This window comes from Sprattus sprattus, assembly GCF_963457725.1.
Source record: "Sprattus sprattus genome assembly, chromosome: 18".
Taxonomy (NCBI): Eukaryota; Metazoa; Chordata; class Actinopteri; order Clupeiformes; family Clupeidae; genus Sprattus; species Sprattus sprattus.
Window position 1 is genome coordinate 3458328 of NC_137916.1, and position 25145 is coordinate 3483472.

Consider the following 25145-nt stretch of genomic DNA (forward strand, 5'->3'; position numbering starts at 1 on the left):
AAGCAAATACACTCTTCACCCACAAACCAACTCGAAGCACATCTATATCAAACGCACACAAACACACACACACACACACACACACACAGACACACACAGGGATTGTTTGATGTGCATTCAGAGATCATTAGTGTGCACACACACTCATTTTTCCATGACTCGAACTCTGTGGTGGTGAGGGTGATCTCACACACCCTTTCTACTGAGGGCATTTATGAGGGCACAAGAAATGGCTGTTAAAGTCAAACCAGCATCAACACACACACAAACACACACACACACACACACACACACACACACACACACACACACACACACATGTTCATGCATTACACATACCCACATACTCTTTATCTCAATGCAGTCTCAGCCATAAGGACCTGTGTGTGTATGTGTGTGAGTGTATGTGTGTGTGTGTGTGTGTGTGTGTGTGTGTATGTGTGTGTGTGTGTGTGTGTGTGTGTGTGTGTGTGTGTATCTGTGAGTGAGTGTATGTGTGCCCATATATGAGTGTGCGTTTGCACATAGTATGTTGGGGAATAGCACATCAGAGGTAAGAGTGTATGTGTGAGAGAGAGTGAGTGAGTGTGTGTTTGTGTGAGTGACCCCTACAGGCCATGTCTAAAGGTGCCATTAGGGTACTCAAACGGTTGCGTCGGATAGTCGGGCGGTGGGCGGGTAGTAGTACGTACTAGTTAGCATTTGTGTCCTGTTAATAGTGCTCCAGCGGCTGCGGGTGCTGAAAACAATTCACTGCCACAACAACAGGCGGAGTAGCGATTTACCTTATACAACTCAGAACGAAGAGAACACCTAATCTAATAAAGAGTTGCCTAATCTATTAACAATGTAATGGATTGGTGGCTTAAGACCGCGACTATGAAAAGAAAATGAAATGAGAAAGCCTCTGACACAGACAAGGAGAAGGTGCAACGACAAGATGGTTCAGCCTTATTGGGCATTATCCCGCCTGCTGAGCTGCATTCAAACAGCGTTTTTTTCTACCGCTGCGGAGACAACAAGATGATAACTATATTCTGTGTTGTGTGACGTTGGATAATGACAGCTCTTAATTCCGAAATGATGTCTACTAGGATGCATTTATTAATTCCAGTGGGCTAGCCTACTGTTGGTACTGAATTACTGCGGTCGGTGTGCACATCGTTGTATTTTGTGATACATTGGCCTGTCTGAGTGTGTGATGGGAGTATGAGGCCGTGAGCGAATTATAGTTTGTAACATAACCAAGTCACGCATGGAGCAGGGTTCCAGATGCTTTGTCTTGCGTATTGTCATATCTATAACCAGCCTACCAGCACGTAAAAAAAGGAGAGCCCACCCGCGAAATTCCCGAAATGTGCCGCTAACAATTGTCTGGCGCCAGGTCTGTTGGGGATTTTCTATTTATTAGATGGTCCGCAAGTTTTCTTTTATTGGCTAGGTGGTCCTTGGTCTGAAAAAGTTTGAGAAACACTGTTCTACAGGATCATAAAGAGGGCTTATTATGGGATGCAACCAAAAACACGTTCCTCCATTCTCACTTAGGGCACACACAAACACACCCACTCGTGCACACACACACATACACACACACACACACACACACACAGTACCATACCAGTAGCTTTTGAAACAGAGACACTCATGACAGCCATGTGTGACTGAGCAAGTGTATGTATGTGTGAGTGTGTGAGTGTGTGAGTGTGTGTGTGTGTGTGTGCACGAGTGTGTGTGTATGTATGTGTGTGTGTGTGTGTGTGTGTGTGTGTATGTGTGTGTGTGTGTGTGTGTGTGTGTGTGTGTGTGTGTGTGTGTGTGTGTGTGTGTGTGTAGAGGGTCAGGACACCAAACACCTAGAAGTACAAGAAGTAACTGGTTATTCTGATTAGAGGGTTAACACAAACTGAACTCTATGATGTGTGTGTCTTCTTGGGAGCTCCATGTTTGAGTTTAAGCTTACATATGGCACAAAGACAGGTGACTTCAAATCTGTTTGAAATGGAAAACACACACACACACACACACACACACACACACACACCTCAAGCCTTTATCAAAGCCAACCACTGCATGACTGATACAGGTCCATAAATAAGCCCTCAGTCTTCCGATAGCTGCAGCAGTGTGTGTGTGTGTGTGTGTGTGTGTGTGTGTGTGTGTGTGTGTGTGTGTGTGTGTGTGTTCACAGCCTTTACTCTAAGCCCCTCCTGAGGCTGAGTAGAGAACCCACGGCAAACACAGAAACAGACAAAAAGAGAAAGGGGAGAGGGAGAGAGAGTGTGTGTGTGTGTGTGTGTTTGTGTGAGTGTGAGTGTGTGTGAGTGTGCCTGTGAGAGAGAGAATGAGGAAGATAAAGAGAGAGCAAGAAAGAGTGAGTGCATGTGGGACAGAGAGAGCAAGCCTCCATGCATGTTTGTGACCGAGCGAGAGAGAAACGTGCGTGTATGTGTGTGTGTGTGTGTGTGTGTGTGTGTGTGTGTGTGTGTGTGTGTGTGTGTGTGTGAGACGGAGAGTATTGTGGACACCTCTCTACTGGCCCCTCTGTGGACAACCCTCCCCGAATCTGCTTTCAATTAGGACCCCTGTGCATGCAGACACACACACACACACACACACACACACACACACACACACACACACACACACACACACACACACTAAAGAGAGAGAGAGGAGAGAACTGAGAAGAGGTGATATGGGAGGGAAGGGAGGGAAGGGAGGAGGAGAGAAAGAAAAAAGCAAGAAGAGAAGAACGCGTTGAGAGTGAAAACACGCGCACGCAGACACACCCACCCACACCGCCTTCCACACACACCATGGGCCGTGAGGAGAGGGATTAATCAAGTGTTGTGCTCTCTCTGCCCAGCCTGCTGCCACAGCGCACAGATGAAGAGTTCTGATCTCACAGGGGTCAAAGGTCACACTCAGACCTCCGATAACGATCATCAATGAAAGAGAGAAGGGGAGGGAGGGAGGGAGAGAGAGAGAGGGATGAGAGAGAGAGAGAATGCAGACGCAGGCAGACCTGGCTGCCCAGAGAGGAGAGGCTGTGCTCACAGTGCAGTCTAGGGGCCGTGGAGACGGAGGCACACTTCCTCATGGAATGCCCAAAATATGACAGAATTAGAAAAGACTCTTTTGAGAGGTTCAGTCAGGTCATCCCAAACTTCCATGGTCTCACAGGCGAGGAAAGATTGCCTTACATACTTGGGGAACATGGGGATTTGGCCAGTCTAGCTGCAAGATATGTAGCAGACTGCCATAACCTTAGGGACAGCCAGTAAGAATAATGTGTGTGTGTGTGTGTGTGTGTGTGTGTGTGTGTGTGTGTGTGTGTGTGTGTGTGTGTGTGTGTGTGTGTGTGTGTGTGTGTGCGTTTATGTGTGTCTATGTGTATGTACAGTGTGTGCATGTGTATGTGTATGTATGTGTGTGTATGTATATGTGCGTATATATGGTTAAACTGTATATGTATACAATAATTATTCAGTTGATATGTGTGTGTTACATGCTTTGACAATAGTGTTAAAAAAACATTCATGTCAATAAAGCTTATTGAATTGAATGCAAGAGGGATGGGAGAGAGAGAGAGAGAGAGAGAGAGAGAGAGAGAGAGTGAAAGAAGGATGGGGAGAGAGAGAGAAAGAGTGGGAGAGAGAGAAAAAGGGATGGGGAGAAAGAGAGAAATAAAGAGGGATTGGGAGAGAGAGAGAGAAAGAGGAAAACAAAAAAAGATGATGAGGTGTGTGTGTGTGTGTGTATGTGTGTGTGTGTGTGTCTCTTACATGATCCTACTTCATGAGCAGCTCACAGTATTACTATTGCAGAAAAGCCCTGAAAGCTCCTGCCTGTCTGTCTGTCGGCCTCTGTATATCTGTCTCTAAATCTATCTCTCTGCCTGCCTTCCTTTCTGTCTGCCTGCCTACAAATCTGTCTGTCTGTCTGTCTGTCTGTCAGTCAGCTCCAGTATGTCTGTCTCTGTCTGCCTGTCTGTCAACTGTTTGCTTGTTTATCTGTTTGTTTGTTCCCCTCTTGGGATTTTCAGCCATTAATCCTTGAGGAAAAAGTCAGACACAGACTGGAGCCAGCCACTGCGTGTGTGTGTGTGTGTGAGAGAGAGAGAGAGAGAGAGAAAGTGTGTGTGTGTATGTGTATGTGAGAGAAGAAGAGAGAGCGAGGAGAGAGAGCGTGTGTGTGAATGTGTGAGACTGTGTGTGAATGAATGACAGAGCGAGGGTAAATGAGAGAAAGAGAATCTGTGTGAGAGTGAGTGTGAGAGAGTGTAAGTTCATATGTGCAAGATATATATAGATAAAGGTATAAATATATATATATATAGGCAGTGAGATATAGGATAAGACAGTTATGTTTACACCAACAGTTTGAACCATCAAAAGGTCTAATGAGCTTACTGTTAGCTAGTGATGCTAATGTGGTTTGTCAGCCAACTTCAGAGTAAGTAAATGTTTCTGTCTGTCTGTCACAACAGACGCATGCACACACACAGAGACAGAGATGAAGGCACAACCAGATCCCTTCAGAGTCAGAACTCTGGCATCAAAGAGATCACACACACACACACACACACACACACACACACACACACACACACACACACACACAATCACCAGTTCACCAATCACTGTCAACACCATTCCACAAACCATGAAGGATGAGAGTGAGTGTGTGTGTGTTAAAGAGAGCGGAAGTTCAAAAGAGAGAGGCGCAGACAGAGAAAGACAGAGAGAACGTGAGTGTGTGTGTGTAGGTGCAGGCTGCATGGGTGTGTGTGTGTGTGTGTGTCTGTACCACTGCGGGCGGGTTGTTCCACTGCTCGTAGGTGCGTGCAGCGTAGGGGTAGATGCGGTCGTTGATGATCTGGAGGGTCGTCAGTCCAATGGCCTTCATGGAGCTGAAGTAGGCCTCCCAGAACCAGCGCGCCTGAGAAAAAAACACACACACACACACACACACACAGTCAGAACGCAACACACACACACACACAGTCAGAACGCAACACACACACACACACAGTCAGAACGCAACACACACACAGTGAGCACACAACTCACACACAGTCAGTACACAACACACACACAGTCAGCGCGCAACACACATACAGTCAACACACAACACACACACAGTCAGCACACAACACACACACAGTGAGCACACACAGTCAACACACAACACACACACAGTTAGCACGCATCACACATACAGAGAAAAAACTCTTTTTCTACCCTTCCATCCAGGTCTGTCCAGGACGGATGTGTGTGTCATGAAGAGAGTCATGAAGTGTGTGTGCGTGTAAGCGTGTTTGTGTGTGAGCGTGTGTGTGTGTGTAAGTGTTTACGTGTAAGTGAGTAGGCCTGTGTGTGTGTGAGCGTGTGTATTAAGGGGTGAGCTGGGTTGTAGCAGACCCCAGTAGTTGTAAACACTCAGCTGGAACAGCCCTGAGACTGAAAGGAGCCCATAAGCACACACTTTCACTCACACACACACACACACACACACACACACACACACACACACACACACACACACACACACACACACACACTTTAATGATTGTATTCACACACTCAGTCGCGTGGCTGACCTGCATGTCTTAATGAGTGACATGTGGGGGTCAAAAAAAGAGAAGGGCAGCGGCAGACCAGCTATTAAACACACGCGCACAGACGCGCGCACACACTCACATACACACACACACACACACACACACACACACACACACACACACACACACACACACACACACACACACACACACACAGGCTGTTTACTGAGGGGGGTCATTGAGTGGCGGCAGCAGGAAGGCTCATATCCTGCCAACCAGACGCTCTGTCACATCAAATATCATCAATATCTATACAACACACACACCGTTTTACTAAAACACACACAGTGAGAATCTCTCTCCACTCTCACACGTAAACTCTACAAGATCCATCTCTTTAAACCTATCCTCACACACAGACTCTTTCAACAATCGTTCAATTGTATTTGTGTGTGTGTGTGTGTGTCCCACAGATCACCCACTGATGAGAACACTTTCTCTCACACACAACCACACTCACAAAACTGCAGACGCGCGCACACACACACACACACACCCCCTCTTTGAGTATCTGAAAGAATTTTAACAAGGAGAGAAGAGACAGATCATGAGAGAACGAGGAGAAAGAGGAAACAGAGGAAGAGACGGGGGCAGAGAGAAGGGGAAGGAGAGAGAGAGGGAGAGAGAACAGACATCAAACAGCATAGCACAAGTATAAGAGAAGGAAAGAAAAGATACAAGGAAGAAGAAGGGAGGAAATGAGGGAGGATAAGAGCGAGGACTGCACGCGCACAAACACACAGACGCACACACAGACGGACGCGCACACAGACGCACATGCACGCATACACAGACGCACACACACAAACACGGACAGTGATTCTTCACCAGCTTGAATAGAAATCTGGGCCAGGTTAAGACAGAGTAGAGATCAAACACACAACCTCAACAACACACACACAAATAGCTCCCCTACACACGCAAACTCAACAACATATACACATGTAGCTCCACTTCACACAGAGCTACACACACAACCTCAACAACACACACACAAATAGCTCCCCTACACACAGAGCTACACACACAACCTCAACAACACACACACAAATAGCTCCCCTACACACAGAGCTACACACACAACCTCAACAACACACACACAAATAGCTCCCCTACACACAGAGCTACACACACAACCTCAACAACATACACACAAATAGCTCCCTTACACACAGAGCTACACACACAACCTCAACAACATACATGTAGCTCCACTTCAAACAGAGCTACACACACACTTTCCCCTCCATGCCAGAGAGATGCTGTAGACATTCTAACAGCCTCTGAGGGACTGAAGGGCACCACTACAGCAAAGGACAGCACCCCCTGCTGGTCATGAAAGGACTAACACCACACCTACAACTCAAACACACACACACACACACACACAAATGCCAACAGACAGAAACAGCACCCTTCTGAAACCCAGCACAAACACACTAGGGCTGAAACGATTACCATGCTGCAGACTTGCCAATGGGATATTACATTTCAAATGCATTACTTTGAAGATCCTCAAGGGCCATGGCTTCAAGCTAAGAGTGAGAAGGGGTGTGGTCATCCCTAAATTTCCTTAAATGTTGTGTGTGTGTGCTTGCGTGTGTCAAAGGAGCCTGTCCCTGTCCCTGTGTGTGTGTGTGTGTGTGTGTGTGTGTGAGAGAGAATCTGGAGCGCACACGCGCGCAAGACCAGAGGGGCAGGGGCAGAGAGGCAGACTTGAGAAACACCCTAGCAATTAGCCATGCATGCGTATTTCAAATATTCACCAAAAATCTACTTTTCATCTTACAGTCAAATTTTTAAGCGTTAACAATCTATCCAATTTGCTTTATATCAATCATTTTTCAAGATATGAAGTTGCCTTTGCACATGGCAACATGTTGTAGTGTCTTCCAGTGACATATCAAGTTTGGTGTTGATTTGTCAAAGATTTGCCAAGATATGACCTCACTTCCTGTTTGGCGACTTTTCTGCTGAATTTGAGTGGCTGTACCGGACAAACGGTTGTGAGGATCAAAATTCTAAAAAGTAACTTTTGTGAGGCTGAAGATCATCTCTGGTGATTTTGAAGAAGATTTGCCAAAAATTGTAGGAGGAGTAGGCTTTCAAAGGTTTTTGATAAAACCGGAAATAGCAGAAAATCTATATAACCGGAAATTGACGCCATGGGGTGGGTTTAATTCGTCTTGATCCAGGGAATCCAATGGTACCTCATTTTTGAAAATCGGTCATACGGTTCAAAAGTTGCGTGTGTTACAAATGTCCAACTTTGACCTGTTGGTGGCGCTAGAGTGGTCTAAAGAGAGCCATGAAACTTGGTGTGAATGAAGAAGGGACTGTCCTTAATGAGTGTGCCAAATTTCAGAAAAAGTTACCATATGGTTCTAGGGGCTGCCATTGACTCCCATTGCAGCAACATAATAATAAATATAGCTGCAAGCAGCGATGGCGGTTTCCTCCTCCAGACATTGCGAACCAGGGAAAAATGTATTTTTGTGACAATTTGTCACTGTAAAGAAAAATCCATGCTGCAGACTTGCCAATGGGATATTACATAGGCAATTACTTTGAAGATCCTCAAGGGCCATGGCTTCAAGCTAAGAGTGAGAAGGGGTGTGGTCATCCCTAAATTTCCTTAAATGTTGTGTGTGTGTGCTTGCGCGTGTCAAAGGAGCCTGTCCCTGTCCCTGTCCCTGTCCCTGTGTGTGTGTGTGTGTGTGTGTGTGTGTGAGTGTGTGTGTGTGTGTGTGTGAGAGAGAGAGAGAATCTGGAGCGCACACGCGCGCAAGACCAGAGGGGCAGGGGCAGAGAGGCAGACTTGAGAAACACCCTAGCAATTAGCCAAGCATGCGTATTTCAAATATTCACCAAAAATCTACTTTTCATCTTACAGTCAAATTTTTTTTCAGATTTGTGTTCTAAACATTCTCAAGTGTCTTCACATGAACTTGTGATTCAATCAGAGTATCACTTTTTGACCTGTTGATGTGTAAAGCATTGTTTTAGCGTTAACAATCTATCCAATTTGCTTTATATCAATCATTTTTCAAGATATGAAGTTGCCTTTGCACATGGCAACATGTTGTAGTGTCTTCCAGTGACATATCAAGTTTGGTGTTGATTTGTCAAAGATTTGCCAAGATATAATGAGAGCCATGAAACTTGGTGTGAATGAAGAAGGGACTGTCCTTAATGAGTGTGCCAAATTTCAGAAAAAGTTATCATATGGTTCTAGGGGCTGCCATTGACTCCCATGGTACTAACAGAAAAAGTCTACAAATATAGCTGCAAGCAGCAATGGCGGTTTCCTCCTCCAAACATTGCGAACCAGGGAAAAATGTAATTTTGTGACAATTTGTCACTGTATAGAAAAATCCATGCTGCAGACTTGCCAATGGGATATTACATTTCAAATCCAACATTTACAATGCTTTTGTCCTGAAGTTTAGATTGAGTGGAGGTTGTGTGTGTGCGCTTACCCTGTGTGTCTGTGAGAATGTATGTGTGACCAGCCTTTGCCTTCAAAATAGCATAAATTCTTCCAGATACACTTGCGCACAGTTTTTGAAGGAACTCGGCTGGTAAATTGTTCCAAACATCTTGGAGAACTAACCACAGATCTTCTGTGGATGTAGGCTTCCTAAAATTCTTCTGTCTCTTCATGTAAACCCAGACAGACTCGATGATGTAGAGATCAGGGCTCTGTGGGGGTCATACCATCATTTGCAGGACTTTCTGTTCTTCTTTAAGCTGAAGATAGTTGTTAATGACATTGGCTGTATGTTTGGGGTTATGTTCCTGCTGCAGAATACATTTGGTGCCAATCATACGCCTCCCTGATGGTGTTGCATGATGGATTAATATCTGCCTGTATTTCTCAGCATTGAGTACACCATTCATCCTGACCAAATCTCCAACTCCACTTGCAGAAATGCAGCCCCAAACTGGAAAGGAACCTCTACCATGCTTCACTGTTGCCTGCAGACTCTCATTATTGTACCTCTCTCCAGCCCTTCGGCGAACAAACTGCCTTCTTCTACAGCCAAATATTTCTAATTTTGACTCATCAGTCCAGAGCACCTTCTGCCATGTTTCTGCACCCCAGTTTCTATGTTTTCGTGCTTAGTTCAGTCACTTGGCCTTGTTTCCTTGTCGGGGTAGAGCTTTTTGGCTGCAACTCTTCCATGAAGACCACTTCTGGCCAGACTTTCCCGGACAGTAAATGTCTGTACCTGGGTACCACTGGTTTCTGCCAGTTCTGAGCTGATGCCACTGCTTGAAATCTTCCGATTTCGAAGGTAAATAAGCTTGATGTGTTTTTCATCAGCTGCATTAAGTTTCCTTGGCTGACCACTGCGTCTACGATCCTCAACGTCTTCTTCAAAAGAGCTTGAACTGCACATTTTGAAACCCCTGTCTGCTTTGAAATCTTTGTCTGGGAGAGACCCTGCTGATGCAGTATAACTACGTTGTGTCTTGTTGCTGTGTTCAGTCTTACCATGTAAATGGATAAAAAATAAACATTTATTGTTTACATTTTTCAAAGCATTCTTAGTTCATAGCATTTTTTCACACCTGCCTAAAACTTTTGCACAGTACTGTATATATTTCATCTGTGTGTGTGCAGGTTGCAAGTTGCAGGCAGTGTATGTTGCACTGTGAAAGAGTGCTATAACAGATCTCGGATGTAACATGCAGCTGTTCCTCACTCACCAGAACTAAAATAAAAAATAAATAAACTTACGACTGATATCTCCATAAGTACACTACCAAACTAAATAACAAATGCCTATCTTGATCTACCTGTAGAGAGTGTGGTCTGCGTGTGTGCTCAGGTTGTAGGCTGTCTGCTCTCTCCCCCATGCAGTAGATTGCAGGCAGTGTGTGTCGCACTGTGAAGGAGTGCTATAACAGATCCCGGGTGTGGCATGCAGCTGTCCTGATCTACCTGTAGAGAGTGTGGTCTGTGTATTGGTCGTCTGTGTCTGTGCTTTCTTTTCCAGGTTGTTGGTTGCAAACATTGCAATGATAATTTAAATGCATGTATCCCCACAGAGTAGTTCGCATAGGGTAAGTACAACATGTCTCTATCATAAAGGAGCATGTAGGGTAAGTACAGCATGTCATATCAATATTGTGATGCATGATGTTACTTGTTTTCTCACCTGTTGCCCTGCATGATCTATGTATGTCCCTGTGTTTGTCTTTGTCACAGATTTGTTTGTTGTGGAAGCGTGTTTTTTTTTTTTTTTCATTAACCTTGTCTTTCTGTCTTGTCCTGACTCACTAACACCCCACTCATAACCTGTACCTTGACGTGGTGAGCGGGCTTTCAACTATCAGGTTTGAATTATGTTAGTCAGCCGGTTTTAAAAACAAATTTATGCTTTGCAGTTTGCTTTGTATATTTCCGCAGCTCTACAGAATCTATCAGATCATTGAATTTTGACTGACATTAGCATAAAGACATCCACCCAAAGACTGGCACCTATCTTCCTTACACCAGGATGGCAAGACTTTACATTGCCCCCCTTTCCCAAACTATGACACACTAGGCTCTACCTTCCAATACCTATATAATATTCACTCAGCATCTATCCAAGAGCCATCATAGCACTTAACAATGCACAAAACTAACCTGTATTTGTCTCTTTGATTTGTAATATGTCTTGTGGTTTTTTTTTTCAAACTTGTTTTGCTGAGTATTCATAGTGTAAATTTCTATAGTTATATTGTATATATTTGTATTGTTTTTTTTTATTTTTCAATAGCACTGAAGTGTGAGAGCTGCCACCTCAATTTCGTTGCACTTGTGCAATGACAAATAAATATACTCTATTCTATTCAATGATGATACTGATCTTACTTCTATTTAAAACTAAGATACTACATTTAATTAATATTAATTGATGTTTGCATGTATCCCTTCCTTTTCTGCATGCAGATTTTTTAAATCAACCCATGGTGAGGAAGAGTGCAGTGGAGCAAGGGATCCTCAGCATACAGAGACCCTCCACCTGAAGACCTATCTTCCTGCAATCACCCGACACTTCATGTCTCACATTGAAATAAAAGATTCTGTACACTGTCATAGTTCTGCCATGTTTATGTGCATTTAAAAAAAATAATATGTAAGCCAAACGATGGAAATGACCTGTAAACAAGTATTCTTAGTTGTCTAAAACGTTTGTACAGTACTGTATAACAGAGTTTAATTATTAAAGACAATGAATTTAAATTAAATGATATTGGAGAGTATTGAAGGCATACCTGCTGTAAATATCAACGTGTTTTGACATTCAGAGGTAATAGTTGGCCAAGCGTTACATTCACTCACGTAAAAACACGTTAGTAACATTTTCTTAAACTACCAACCGATGTATTAAGTGAGCTATTAACTACCCCTACCGCTGTATTCAAAATCAGGTTTGGTTAAAGGTAAGTCTAAATGTTAAATTTGTATTGCGACGGATGATTAGTTTAGATCGTTGTGTTGTTGATTTCAAGAAAAAGTGTTTCGTGTCAGGAATGAATCGCGACTTTTCTTAATAGCTTGATCACTTAGCTATTAGCATGTTAAGTAGCTACTGTACAATAGTGGTAATTAATTGTTTACGGGGTCCTACCGGCAAAATAATCGGACAGCAAAGACAATTCTGACCAATGAAGTAGCGGAATGTAAATGCTCCGTTGACAAATGAGCACTCGATACGTCAACACGCAACAGGCAAAATGGCATCTCTATGACGCCACCTAGCAGATACCATAGCCAAGCTGAGAATATCCCCACAATTTTCATAAAGTTACTTCTGTGATAATCGTGTATTTGAGCTTCATGCGAGTACACATTGCTATTAAGTGCGATTAGCATGCTAAGCGGAGATTTAGTTATGATTCTTATGTTGAGTCGACATTATAAGGATGGGTTCATCCTGTTCAGATTTCGACTGGATGAGATATGAATGAGATCACAGGCATCGTCATGTAATGGAAATTGATGAATGCACATTAAAGGGAGATAAAGAATATTTCTTTGGTGATCGTGGGTGTTTTAACAGACTAGAACCAGCAAATACATTCACAGGTCACTCTTCAATGTAACGTAAAAGTTGACGCTAGCGGATATATGATTGCTAACTAATATGGACACTAGCGCTTGTTAGAACGTACATTATTTGTGATTATTTTTGGTATATGTTATGAGTTTATAGTGATGACTAGGCATCGTGTTAAGTATTGGTATATGTTATGAGTTTATAGTGATGACTAGGCATCGTGTTAAGTAGCAAGTAAGCAATCAATTGTCCAAGATCTCATGTCATGCACTCTTCATTTCTCCCTATCGCAAGTGTGGTCACACACATACACACAGCTGTTGTGCTTTCAACCTCGTTGCGGGACACACTATTGGTATTGTTGTTTAAAAACGCAAAAGTACTTTTTATCCGATTACTCGATTAACCGATGGAATACTCGGTAGAATACTCAATTCCAAAAATACTCGATAGTTGCAGCCCTAAAACACACACACACACACACACAAAAACATGCAAACACACAAAAACAGTACCCTTCTGAAACCTGGACACACACTAAGTCAAGTTCCTGGACTCAGACAGAGATAAAAGACTGTTAGATAGAGAGAGGTAAAGAGAAAGAGAGAGAGAGAGAGAGGTAAAGAGAGAACATCAGATAGAGGTTAAGAGAGAGAATGAGAGAGAGAGAGGGGTAAAGAGAGAGAGGGCTATTTGTCCTTATATGTGTGTATGTCATTTGTGTAATATGATGTATGTGTTAAACCAGCTTTGGAAAAATCGATCCAAAACCTTCATGCCATAAAGCTTCTTTGAATTGAATTGAATTGATAGAGAGAGATAGGTAAAGAGAGAGAATGAGAGAGAGAGAGGGAGGGAGGGAGAGAGATATAGGTAAAGAGAGAGAATGAGAGCGAGAGAGAGGGAGGGAGAGGGATATAGGTAAAGAGAGAGAATGAGAGCGAGAGAGAGGGAGAGAGATATAGGTAGAGAGAGAATGAGAGAGAGGTAGAGAGAGGGAGCATGTGAGATATAAAAGAATGAGAGAGAGTGTCCAGATGTGAAGTGGCGTAGAGTGATGTGTAAAAGGTGCTGAGGCGCCTCATAAATTGTGTGTGTGTGTGTGTGTGTGTGCGTGTGTGTGTGTCTGTGAGTGAGAGAATCCTCTCTCGACCCAAGCAGTCAGGGTGCCCCGCACCAACACCCAACTCACGCACAGGACACCAACTCAAATTCCCAACACACACACACACACACACACACACACAGACACACACACAGACACGCTCACACACACACACCTCATTTTCCTCATGTCTCACAAATGTAACCCACACATTCCCCATGTCACCTTGACTACTCGCTCAGCACACACACTCTGATAAATCTTTACAAAGTACAAACACACACAGAAACACACAGACACACACACACACAGTTGCTACTGCCACAACACCCAGAGTCCAAGCAGCTGCAGTATGTTTAAGAGTATGTGTCTGACTTTGTGGGAGGTGTGAGTTCTGTTGTTTGTTATCAGTTCTGTTGTCAGGGATGCAGGATCAATACAGTGTGTGTGTGTGAGTGTGCAAGCACTTCAGTCTGTGTAAGTGTGTGTGACACGTCCAATACGGGTGTGTGTGTTTTTTGAGGGAGGGTTTTTAGAGAAACAGAGAAACTCACACCAAAAGTGACAGATAAGAACAGCTGTAACTAAACTCAACTCTGGGGGAAGGACTTAACATCCCACAAGTAGGGTCATGCCTTTGCCATAATCAATTCATCTCTCTCTCACACACACACACACACAGAGTGGCACATCGACAAGCTCAGGTCATGACCTCTCCAGCTGCACGTCACACCATGTTAACCCTCAGTAGCCTGAAGCAAGTAGCCCACACAGGTCTCATTTGGCTCTGTGGCCTGTGCTGTGTCAATCAGCCTGGGCGCAGCAGGAGTCCATTACGGCTCTAACCCCTGCATAGTTCCACTGGACGCCCACATAAGCCATGACCCAGCAGGTGCTCAGCGCTCCAGAGACACCAGGTGTCCTCTTCTCTACCTTGACATGAGTCTGGGTGAGGGTGGGGTGTGGATCTGAGAGAGTGTGAGTGTAAGTGTGTGTGTGTGTGTGTGTGTGTGTGAGAGATTTACCTGTCTCTGCATCTCCTCCACCTGTCTGTGTGGGATATTCTTCAGGATGGTGTACATCTCAGGAAGCTTCTCCTCCGGAATCACCACAGATGCCCTGTACGCACACGCACACACACGCACACACACGCACACATTTAGGCAAGTCTGGTACTGGGACAAGTCATGGACAACTGTGCACAATTGTGGACAATGGTTACCTTGCTTTATGGTCATACTATCAGACTTATGTAGATATTCTCACAGACACACACACACACTCACACACACACACACACAAATGCACAAAAACACACACACACACACACACACGAATGCACAAAACACACACACACACACACACCTCTTCCAGTCGAGGACCTCAGAGAAGGGCAGGATGTAGGAGTCGGCCATGATGACCGGAACACAGCCAGCCTGTAGAACATCACTCAGAACCGCCTGGCCCAGACGAGCACCTCGCAGCACCACGCAGAACGAGGACTCCTGCACCACAACGAGCGAGCCAGGTGTGTGTGTTTGTGTGTGTGTGTGTGTTTTTGTGAGCGAGAGAGAAAACGAAAGCAAAGTGAGAGGAGAAATAAAACCAGCTGTTGATGAGAACCATTTTGTAATCCCACTACCACACTCACACACACACACACACACACAATATATATAAATCAGGCATGTATCAGGGACATGCGCTACTGTGTTTAATACAGAGAGATTTCCCTCTATTCTACTTCCCACCCCCTAATCACCCCCCCTCACCTTCCTTCTCTCTCTCTCTCTCTCTCTCTCTCTCTCTCTCTCTCTCTCTCTCTCTCTCTCTCTCTCTCTCTCTCTCTCTCTCTCTCTCTCTCTCTCCCTCTCTCTCTCTCTCTCCCTCTCCTTCAATCCCTCCCTCCCTCATCCCTCTTTTCCCATATCTCCTATGAACAACGTGCCCCAGATGTGCAGCCCTTCTGCCAGGCCAAATGAGTAGTGTGTGAGCACGCGTGCGTGCGTGCGTGCTAGTGTGTGTGTGTGTGTGTAACAAATGTGCATGCGTGTTTAAAAGAAAGTGTGAAAATGCGTATCCATGTGTGTGTCTGTGTGTGTGTGTGTCTGTGTGCGTGTGTCTGTGTGCGTGTGTCTGTGTGCGTGTGTCTGTGTGCGTGTGTCTGTGTGCGTGTGTCTGTGTGCGTGTGCGTGTGTGCGTGTGTGTCTCTTTGTGTGAAATGATGAGTAGGTTTCCTGTCTAGACAAGGCTGGACTTAAGATGCGCTAGGAATCAGCAACCAGACACAGCCAATCTCCCATCTGTGTCTGTCTGTGTGTCTGTGTGTCTGTCTGTGTGTGTGTCTGTGTGTCTGTCTCTGTGTGTGTCTGTCTGTCTGTGTGTGTGTGTGTGTGTGTGTGTGTGTGTGTGTGTGTGCGTGTGTATGTCTGAGAGAATGCTGGACCACTGCTCTGGCCAAAGCAAATCATGTATCATTAAACTAAGTGTGTACTTATTTGTGTGCATGTGTATGTGCGTGTGTGTGTGTGTGTGGGCATGTGTTTGCATGTGTGTGTGTGTGTGTGTGTGTGTGTGTGTGTGTGTGCGTGCGTGTGTGTGTGTGTGTGTATTGCTTACCTGGAGTATCTGTGGGTAGTCGTAGACCTGTCCCTTGGCACAGCGCTTGCGTGGGGAGTGCGCGTGTGTGTGCGCGTGTGTGTGTGTGTGTCCCTGGGAGAGGTTGCTGCACTTGTCCAGGAGGAGGATGGTCTCTCCGTTCTCCTCCTTCAGGCGCTCCAGCTCCACACGGTACTCCCTATGGAGCGCCGTCTGAGAGGACAGGATGAAGAACCGCCGCGGCCTACAGGAGGAGCGAGAGAGGAGCAGGAGAGAGGGAGAGGGAGAGAAAGGGTGAAAGAGGAAAAGACGGAGGAGGAGAGAGAGAGAGAGAGAGAGGGAGATGGACAGGGGGAGATATTGATCATATCTATTCTCATTTCCTTCCAACAGCAGCAACACTGATGAGATGATTCATTATTCCAGTGCAATAGTAACGGTAACTAACATTCTTTATTTACCTCAAATCACATAAACAATCAATCCCCATCACACCACGTCATCACATTCCAAATCACATCCATCACCATGTTTGTGTGCATGTGAATAAGCGAGGGGGGAAGGGAAGTGCAGAGCATAAGTCTGTGTGTGTGTGTCTGTGTGTGTGTGTGTGTGTGTGTGTACACATGTTCCTCACCCAGGCTGCCTTTCAGGAAGATCCACCTCTGCAGACAGGGGGCTGTAGACGGGGATGCTGACATCATAGCCCTGCCTGTAGGTCCATGTGGAGAACCCACCCCCCGCCAGTAGAGCCCTGAAAACACACACACACACACACACACACACACACACACACACACACACAGGTTCAAAGCTCATACACATCTACTCACTCACCCACTCACTCACAGACAGATCCTTAATGTGTGTGAAACTCACACACGCACACAGACACAAAAGGATTCTTAATATGTTTCAAAGCCAAGAATACCAACTGTTTTGTTCTCACGGTATCATACCATGACAAGGAACACAAAAAACACACACACACACACACACACACACACACACACACACACACAGAAAGAGAGAAGGAACGACATAAAGTCTGAACACATAAAACACTTGTGCAGACAAATGTGCATGAAAATATACAACCACACACCCAGTCTCCAGTGCCTGAGAACTGCCTGTCTGAACACACACATATACACACACACACAGACATAACTACCTCCACGCCCCTCCCACCAGTTTGTGTTAGAATGACGGGGCCCTTATGCAAAGCGTAAACAATAGCAAGCATAAATCAGGCCTGATGTTTGGGGTATTGTGTGAGATTTACACTGGAGAGAGCTCAAATGAAACACACTTCTTCTCCACATGAGTCAACCTCCAGAGAGAAAGCCACGTCAGACCGCCAGCATACTGAAACACTGGTGCCCCCTGCTGGACGTATCCTGTCAGCTGGCTTTCCCTCACATTTGAAAGCAAAAATATGTTTTACTGTGAATGGTGTTACATAGACATAGATTATGACACATCTACAGTGGACGTGTGTGTGAGGTTTGCCGCGGGCATGTGTGTGTGTGTGTGTGTGTATGTGTGTGTGTGTGTGTGTGTATGTGTTGACACATAATGTATCTGTAGCTAGACCTGCTTTGGCTGCCTCTGGGCACATCTACAACGGTGCTTTAGAGTGAGTGTGTGTGTGTGTGTGTGTGTGTGTGTGTGTGTGTGTGTGTGTGTGTGTGTGTGTGTGTGTGTGTGTGTGTGTGGACACATGTAGTGTTGTTGTAGTGTGAGTGTGAGTGAGTGAGTGTGTGTAAGTGTGAGTGAGTGAGTGTGTGTGAGTGTGTGTGTGTGTGTGTGTGTGTGGTGAGCGCGTGTGAGCTAGTGTATGTTGACACATGTAGTGTTGTTGTAGTGTGTGTGTTTGTGAGTGTGGTAAGTGTGTGGTGAGTGTGTGTGAGTACCAACCTGTCCCTGGGCACATCTAGAGCGGTGTTGTAGTCTGGTGGTCCACCAGGCAACATGTTGAAGAGCAGGTGGTTCATGCCTCTATCCCATCTGATACACACAGAGACACACACACACACACACACACACACACACACACACACACACACACACACACACACACACACACACACACACACACACACACACACACACACACACACACACACACACGGTTATGAAATAAATATGGTTAGCAATACGGAATATGGAGTCTGTACTGTACCGTCTACTGGAGCAAGTAGCAAGCAACAGCAACAGGAAACAGTTAATTTGCCATCTCGGAATGCTTGAAAAGTTTACAAGAGTGAGTTTAAAAGAGTATGTTTAAAAGACTATGCTTAAAAGAGTGAGTTTAAAAGAGTGAGTTTAAAAGTGTGAGTTTAAAGGAGTGACTTTTAAAGTGTGAGGATAAAGGAGTGAGTTTAAAAGTGTAAGTTTAAAAGTGTGAGTTTAAAAGAGTGAGTTTAAAAGAGTGAGTTTAAAGGAGTGAGTTTAAAAGTGTGAGTTTAAAAGTGTGAGTTTAAAGGAGTGAGTTTAAAAGTATAAGTTTAAAGAGTTTAGAGCGTTTTTTTGTATCCCTGGCTAAACTTCAGTAGCCCACTCTATTTAGTTTCACGTCTATGGTCTTTAGTTTCAGTTTGATAGTTTCTGATTCTATCAAATTAAACCAACTTCGTGTCAACCATGATCATGATGCAAAGTTGCGACTACAACTAGTACAGATGTAGGTTGTTTGTCACAAAATATTGTCAGCACAGAGAATCTTTGTAAATTACTAATACTAATTACTTTTGACTTGAATTTCTTCCCCATTATGTCCATCTTTGCCTCTGTGAGAAGGTGAAATTTTCTTCCCCCGCCACAATGGTTCGATCCAGGCTCCCCCACTATACACCGCGTTCCACATTATTATGCAAATTACACTTTGCTCAGATTTTCCTAAATAGTAATGCACATTCAGTCAGTATAATTTTCAAGTCATCAACTGTAAGAGTATAATTCAAATTTTATTGAACAAACCTCCCAATGAACAGTATTTTTTCCTAAATTAAAAAACTCAAAATGCAGTGTTCCAAATTATTATGCAGAGTTTCGAAGTCTCAGAGTTTCAAGATATTTTATAGGTTGTAAAGAACTAAAAATTGTCATTTGTTGAATTTGCAGCATTAGGAGGCCATATTTACTGAAATCAAAAAAAGTTTTAATCAAAAACATCTTAACAGGTGAAGTTACATGTTAACATAGGACCCCTTCTTTGATCAACTTCACAATTCTGGCATCCATTGAACTCATGAGTTCTTTGATTGTTTCTGCTTTAATGTCTTATCAGGATGCAATAATAGACTCCCAGAGCACCTGATTGGATGTGTTCTGCCTTCCACCCACATAGATCTTTTGCTTGATGATGCTCCAAAGGTTCTCAATGGGGTTAAGGTCAGGGTAAGATGGGGGCCACACCATGAGTTTCTCTTCTTTTATGCAAAGAATACCTCTGGGGCATTGGCTGCTATAGCCAATGCCCCAGAGGTATTCTTTGCAGTATGATATGGTGCATTGTCATGCATAAATATGACTTTGCTATGGAAGGTGCGGCTCTTCTTTTTGTACCACGGAAGAAAGTGGTCAGTCAGAAACTCTACATACTTTGCCGAGGTCATTTTCACACCGTCGGGGACCCTAAAGGGGCCTACCAGCTCTCTCCCCATGATTCCCGCCCAAAACATGACTCCACCACCTCCTTGTTGACATCTTAGCCTTGTTGGGACATGGTGGCCATTCACCAACCATCCACTACTCCATCCATCAGGACCATCAAGGGTTGCACGGCACTCATCCGTAAACAAAACAGTTTGAAAGTTAGTCTTTATGTAGTCCTGAGCCCACTGCAACCTTTTTTGCTTGTGAGCTGGGTTTATGGGTGGCCGAATAAGCTTTAAGGACACTTGCAAACCTCTTGAGCATCCTACATCCTGAAGTTCCTGAGACTCCAGAGGCACCAGCGGCTTCAAACACCTGTTTGCTGCTATTCAATGGCATTTTAGTGGCTGCTCTCTTGACCCTACGCATTTGTTTTGCAGAAATATTCCTCATCTTGCCTTTGTCTGAACGAACCCACTTGTGCTGTGAATCAGTGACAAATTTCTTCCCCGTCCGATGATCATGCGCAATTCTTTTGGAAATATTCAATGTTGTGATACCTTGACCAAGGTATTGCACTATTTGCCGCTTTTCAGCAGCAGAGAGATCCTTTTTCTTCCCCATTTTGCCTGAAACATGTAGCTTGCTTAATAATGTGGAACATCCTTCTTAAGTAGTTTTCCTTTGATTGGGCTCACCTGGCAAACTAATTATCTCAGGTGTCTGAGATTGATTTCAATCATTCAATAAGCCCTGAGACACAATACCACCCATGACTTTAATTGAAAAACAAAAAAATAAATGTTTATGACCCTTAAATCCAATTTGCATAATAATGTGGAACGCGGTGTAGTGGCTGGACCCAGGAGGCCAAATTGCTTCAATTGAATTCAGCTGGCCCCTATTTAAAGGGCACCTCATGTTCATGGAGAGAGACTTTTCTGGGGATGGCCATGAGAGAATTTTGCAGAGAGCTTTTGAACAGAAAGCATTGAGAAGGCAATTGTGAGAAACCCTTACCTGTTGTGAGGTGGAAGGGGAACTGTGTCTAGCTGTGTGGACACCTTGTGTCTTGTTTTGTTTGCTCTGCTGAACTGTGTTCAGTAATAATGGTGCTTAGTGAGAATCTAGACTATAGTTAACCTATGCGTAGTGAATTGTGCCTAGTGTGAGTCTGCGTAGTGAGTTGTGTCTCATTTAAGTCTGTGAAGTGAATTGTACCTAATATTGGTCTGCATAGTGAATTGTGCCTTTTTAGGTCTGCGTGGTTAATTGTGCATAGTCTAATTCTGGTAAGTGAAATTTGCCTAGCTTGATTCTGCAAAGATCATTCTGCCTAGATTAATGTAGCACTGTGAGTGCGTTGTGTCTGATTTATGTTTGTTTATTTTGTGTGCAATGGTTTGGGGTTGATGTAGAGAATTCAGCCAGTAAATAAAAACAAAATATATTTTTATATGAAAGCCACCATCTCCTGCACCCTTCTTCCCAACTACACCACCCATTCCAGTCGCGACGTCCCAAAACAACGTGGGGTGACTGCCTGGTCCCTCACAGCCTCACACAATAGAAAATGTTTTACCCCATTGCAAATCTCAAATGCCCCCTGCAGCTGGCTCTGATTCAGACTGATTGACACATACCGTCTGTTGAAAGGCTAGCCTACCCATGTAGTACAGCATGACGTGTAGCACTCCTAAACTCAACAAAGACACATGACGTGTAGCAGTATGTGTGTGAGTGTTACCGTGGTAAATAGGCGAGTGCCTGTGCGGTCTCCCGGATGCGTAGTGAGTTCTGGTTGAGCACGTCTATGGAGGGCAGGAAGAGGCAGGCGCGTGTGACGTCGTCCGTGTAGAAGTCGCTATCGGAGACAGCACTAAGGAGCTCGTTATACTCACGGGACAGACCCGTGCTACTGATGGCCACACCCTCCTCATCCACAAACCGCTGCAGCGGGTAGATGTACACCTACACACACACATACACACACACACACAATTTATTTCAATTCATTATTTCTGGTTGTAGTCTTGGTTTGGCACATTTTGCAGTATTATGGATTGTAGACTGTACTTCCTCACCTTGATCCTATTTTTGGGGTTGTATCCGCAGCGGTAGACGTCAAAGCAGGTGTGCATGCGGCAGCTGAGGTCGCCCCTCTCAGGCAGGGGGCTGGTGGGGGCCAGGCGGGCCAGGGGGGCGTCGTGGACGCTGCGCCTCTCCAGGGTCCAGTCGGCGCTGGACTCGATGGAGTGCGGCCAGAACTGGAACATCCCTGTGGCGATGAGGCCCAGCAGCACCACGGAGAAGAGCGTGATGTAGTAGACCCTGTGCTTGGACTTCATGCGCGGGATCAACGCCGGGCCGCGAGAGCCGTACTTCACCGCCGCACACATGATGGCGCCGGACACACTCACACTGGGGAGGTCAATAAGTCAAACATCACCAGCATGGCTCACGTTTCATGATATAAGTGTTACCTCTCAGCAAATAAGTTACTCAAGAGAGAAGCAGGAGAGATGAGATGCCCATTCACAGCTCAGTCAACACTGATGATGCCTTCATTTGAGAGGAATAATTTAGAAAAGGGCAATATTTTTGTTGACAAACATCCTTTCAGTCGTCATATAAGAGCTCTTTTAAATTAGAATTTATAAAACACAACTTGAAATAAGTGTGGCATTCACCAAATAAAACAGCCCTGATGGTTTTGCACTCCTGATAATGTAATGATGCATTTGGCAGATGCTTCTCTCTAACGCAGCTTGCCGAACAGATCCGCATGTACGTTGATGTACTCTCTTGGAACCCGTGACCGTGGTTATGAACTTCCAGAGGACCTCCAGGGCCACTGTACTGGGTTTTATTGGTCATGGCAAGCCTATGCACTTTATAGCATCTGTCAACACTATATCAAGGACACTTACCTACATTTAGGACACAAACCAACGTAACACAGTCCACACTCTACAACTACGTAACTATTTATGACTAAACTTTTTCAACAGAAGGGATGTAGGTGCTTTTTATTCCTCCATTCTAAAGCATATCACTTCTTGTTGAAATGCACTAGATCAGTGGTTCTCAACTGGGGGTACGCGTACCCCCGAGAAAGTCCAGGGGGTACGTGAGATTTTTAAAAGATATATTCCAAATTAGCCTCCATTCAAAAATCCTTTAAAAATAGTTATTATACGGCTATTCAGAATGTTCAGTTGATTTGTATGGGCCATAGCTATGTGGGTTAAATGTCTGCGTTCGCAGGTTTGTAGTTCCTTGATTTTCACTGCTGCGAAAAGTTTATATCCGCTGTCATTGGCAACGGCTTTTGTGCTTCTAATTCACATCTTTCATATAAGTCCGCAAGTAGTCCGGTAATTGAACGTAACGGAAAGTCAAACTTGAAGTCAGAATGCGGGTTGCTACGCATTGCGTGAAGAACTATTTTTTTCTTAGGGAAATCACGGAGGAATGTCTTCTATCGTTTTGGCAAGTAACTGTAGCCTATAATAAGCGCGATTTGTTCGCGAAAACATGGAAGCTGAACACACACAACTGCTGCTGCACACAGATATGCGATGGCTCTCTCTCGAATACTTAACCGGCTGTTGGAATTACGATCTACACGAGTACACACACACCTGTCTGATTGAGCACAGATCTCCCCATGCATGCCACACAGACTGGCTTGCAAATATGTGCTATCTGGCAGATATATTTAGCAAATTGAACGAACTGAATATGTCTGCAGGGAAAGGACACCAGCATTTTAAACCTGTATGACAAGGTGGGAGGTTTCCTGAAGAAAGCAGAGCTGTGGAGAAGAGCCAGGGGGATTAAACAGGGGAATTTCACCTGCTTTCCTCAGGTGGATGATTTTCTCTCTAGTGAGGATGTGGACAGAGCTCCTGTCAAGTTAGTCATCGTGGGACTTTTGACCAATTTGATTCGAAATTTAAATTTTCGAATGTCTTACTTTCCTGACATGGAGGAGAAATCTACACAGCTGGATTTGGTGAGAAACCCATTTCTCTTGTCCAAAGCATATGGAAGCAAGCTACCTGTCACTAATCAGGAAAGACTCCTGGAAGTGTAATCTGACTGGCCTCCAGATGAAGTTTGCCAAATCCACACTCACACAGTTTTGGATTTGTGTGAAGCAGGAGCAACCTGACCTGGGAGAGAAAGCTTTGGAGCAGCTACTACCCTTTTACTCCTTATATTTATGTGAGGCCTCCTTCTCTGCAATGACTGTGATCACAACAAAGCAGAGAAACAGACTGTGTCTGGAGAAGAGCAGTTGCCTTCCAGCCACCAAGACTGACAAAGATTTTCAGTGAAGCACAAGCACAAGGTTCTTACTAAAATGCAAACGCACTCAGTTCAATGCAACAATGTTCAATGTTCATATGTAGTGTTGACAGTTTAATAAATCAGACAATGATGGCATAGCGCTGAAAATTACATATTCTTTTCAATCAAAAATGCTTTGCGCTGGTTAGGGGGTACTTAGCTGAAAAAATATTTCACAGGGGGTACATCACTGAAAAAAGGTTGAGAACCACTGCACTAAATTATCATGACATCGTGGCTATGGCTTGACTCTCAAGCTCCACCTCGTTGTTTCCATAAAAGGCTACGCTAAAGCAGGGCTGTAGTCTACGTGATACGCAGGTATACGCCGTATTACCACCTAAAACGTTCGTGGGTTTGCGTATATCCACTAAAACCTAGGCCAAGATACGTATCAAAAGTCTCTGAAACCATCCAATCAGTCATCATTCATCAGTTAGAAGAAACTGTGGGTAGACGATGGATTGATTCAAAAAACGATCGGTTGACAACCAATCAATATTCTAGAATTCGTCTAAGATTTAGTTACCAGGCAGGAACTGAAAACACCATTTATTTGATTGGCTATTACCAGGACCTCTACTTTTTTCACTTAGCTACAACGACTTTGCCTGACTTTGCCTGACTTTAATGGGGTGTCACGTTTAACGCTGCTGTTAAACATTAAAAGCAACTGAATAACACGTTTGTTAGGTGTAATCTGTAGCGGTAAATAACAACATAAACGACAATAACGTGAGTGATTGATAAAGGACTTATGTTACACTTCACAAACACACATAATCGATGTTTTTTTATTTGAGAATTT

The 25145-nt window shown here is 44.4% G+C and overlaps 1 protein-coding gene across 1 annotated transcript in view; it reads right to left on the bottom strand.

Moving 5' to 3' along the window:
* Positions 1 to 25145, bottom strand: part of ext2 (exostosin glycosyltransferase 2) — a 34493-nt gene that overhangs the window by 8101 nt on the left and 1247 nt on the right. The window contains exons 2-9 of the mRNA XM_080856517.1: positions 22066 to 22402; positions 21729 to 21952; positions 18302 to 18391; positions 17019 to 17135; positions 16403 to 16625; positions 15149 to 15288; positions 14809 to 14902; positions 4810 to 4941 (exon numbers count right to left, since the gene is read on the bottom strand). Coding sequence (XP_080712643.1) covers positions 4810 to 4941; positions 14809 to 14902; positions 15149 to 15288; positions 16403 to 16625; positions 17019 to 17135; positions 18302 to 18391; positions 21729 to 21952; positions 22066 to 22380 — 1335 coding nt within the window. The 5' untranslated portion in view covers positions 22381 to 22402. The remainder of the gene's footprint in view (positions 1 to 4809; positions 4942 to 14808; positions 14903 to 15148; positions 15289 to 16402; positions 16626 to 17018; positions 17136 to 18301; positions 18392 to 21728; positions 21953 to 22065; positions 22403 to 25145) is intronic.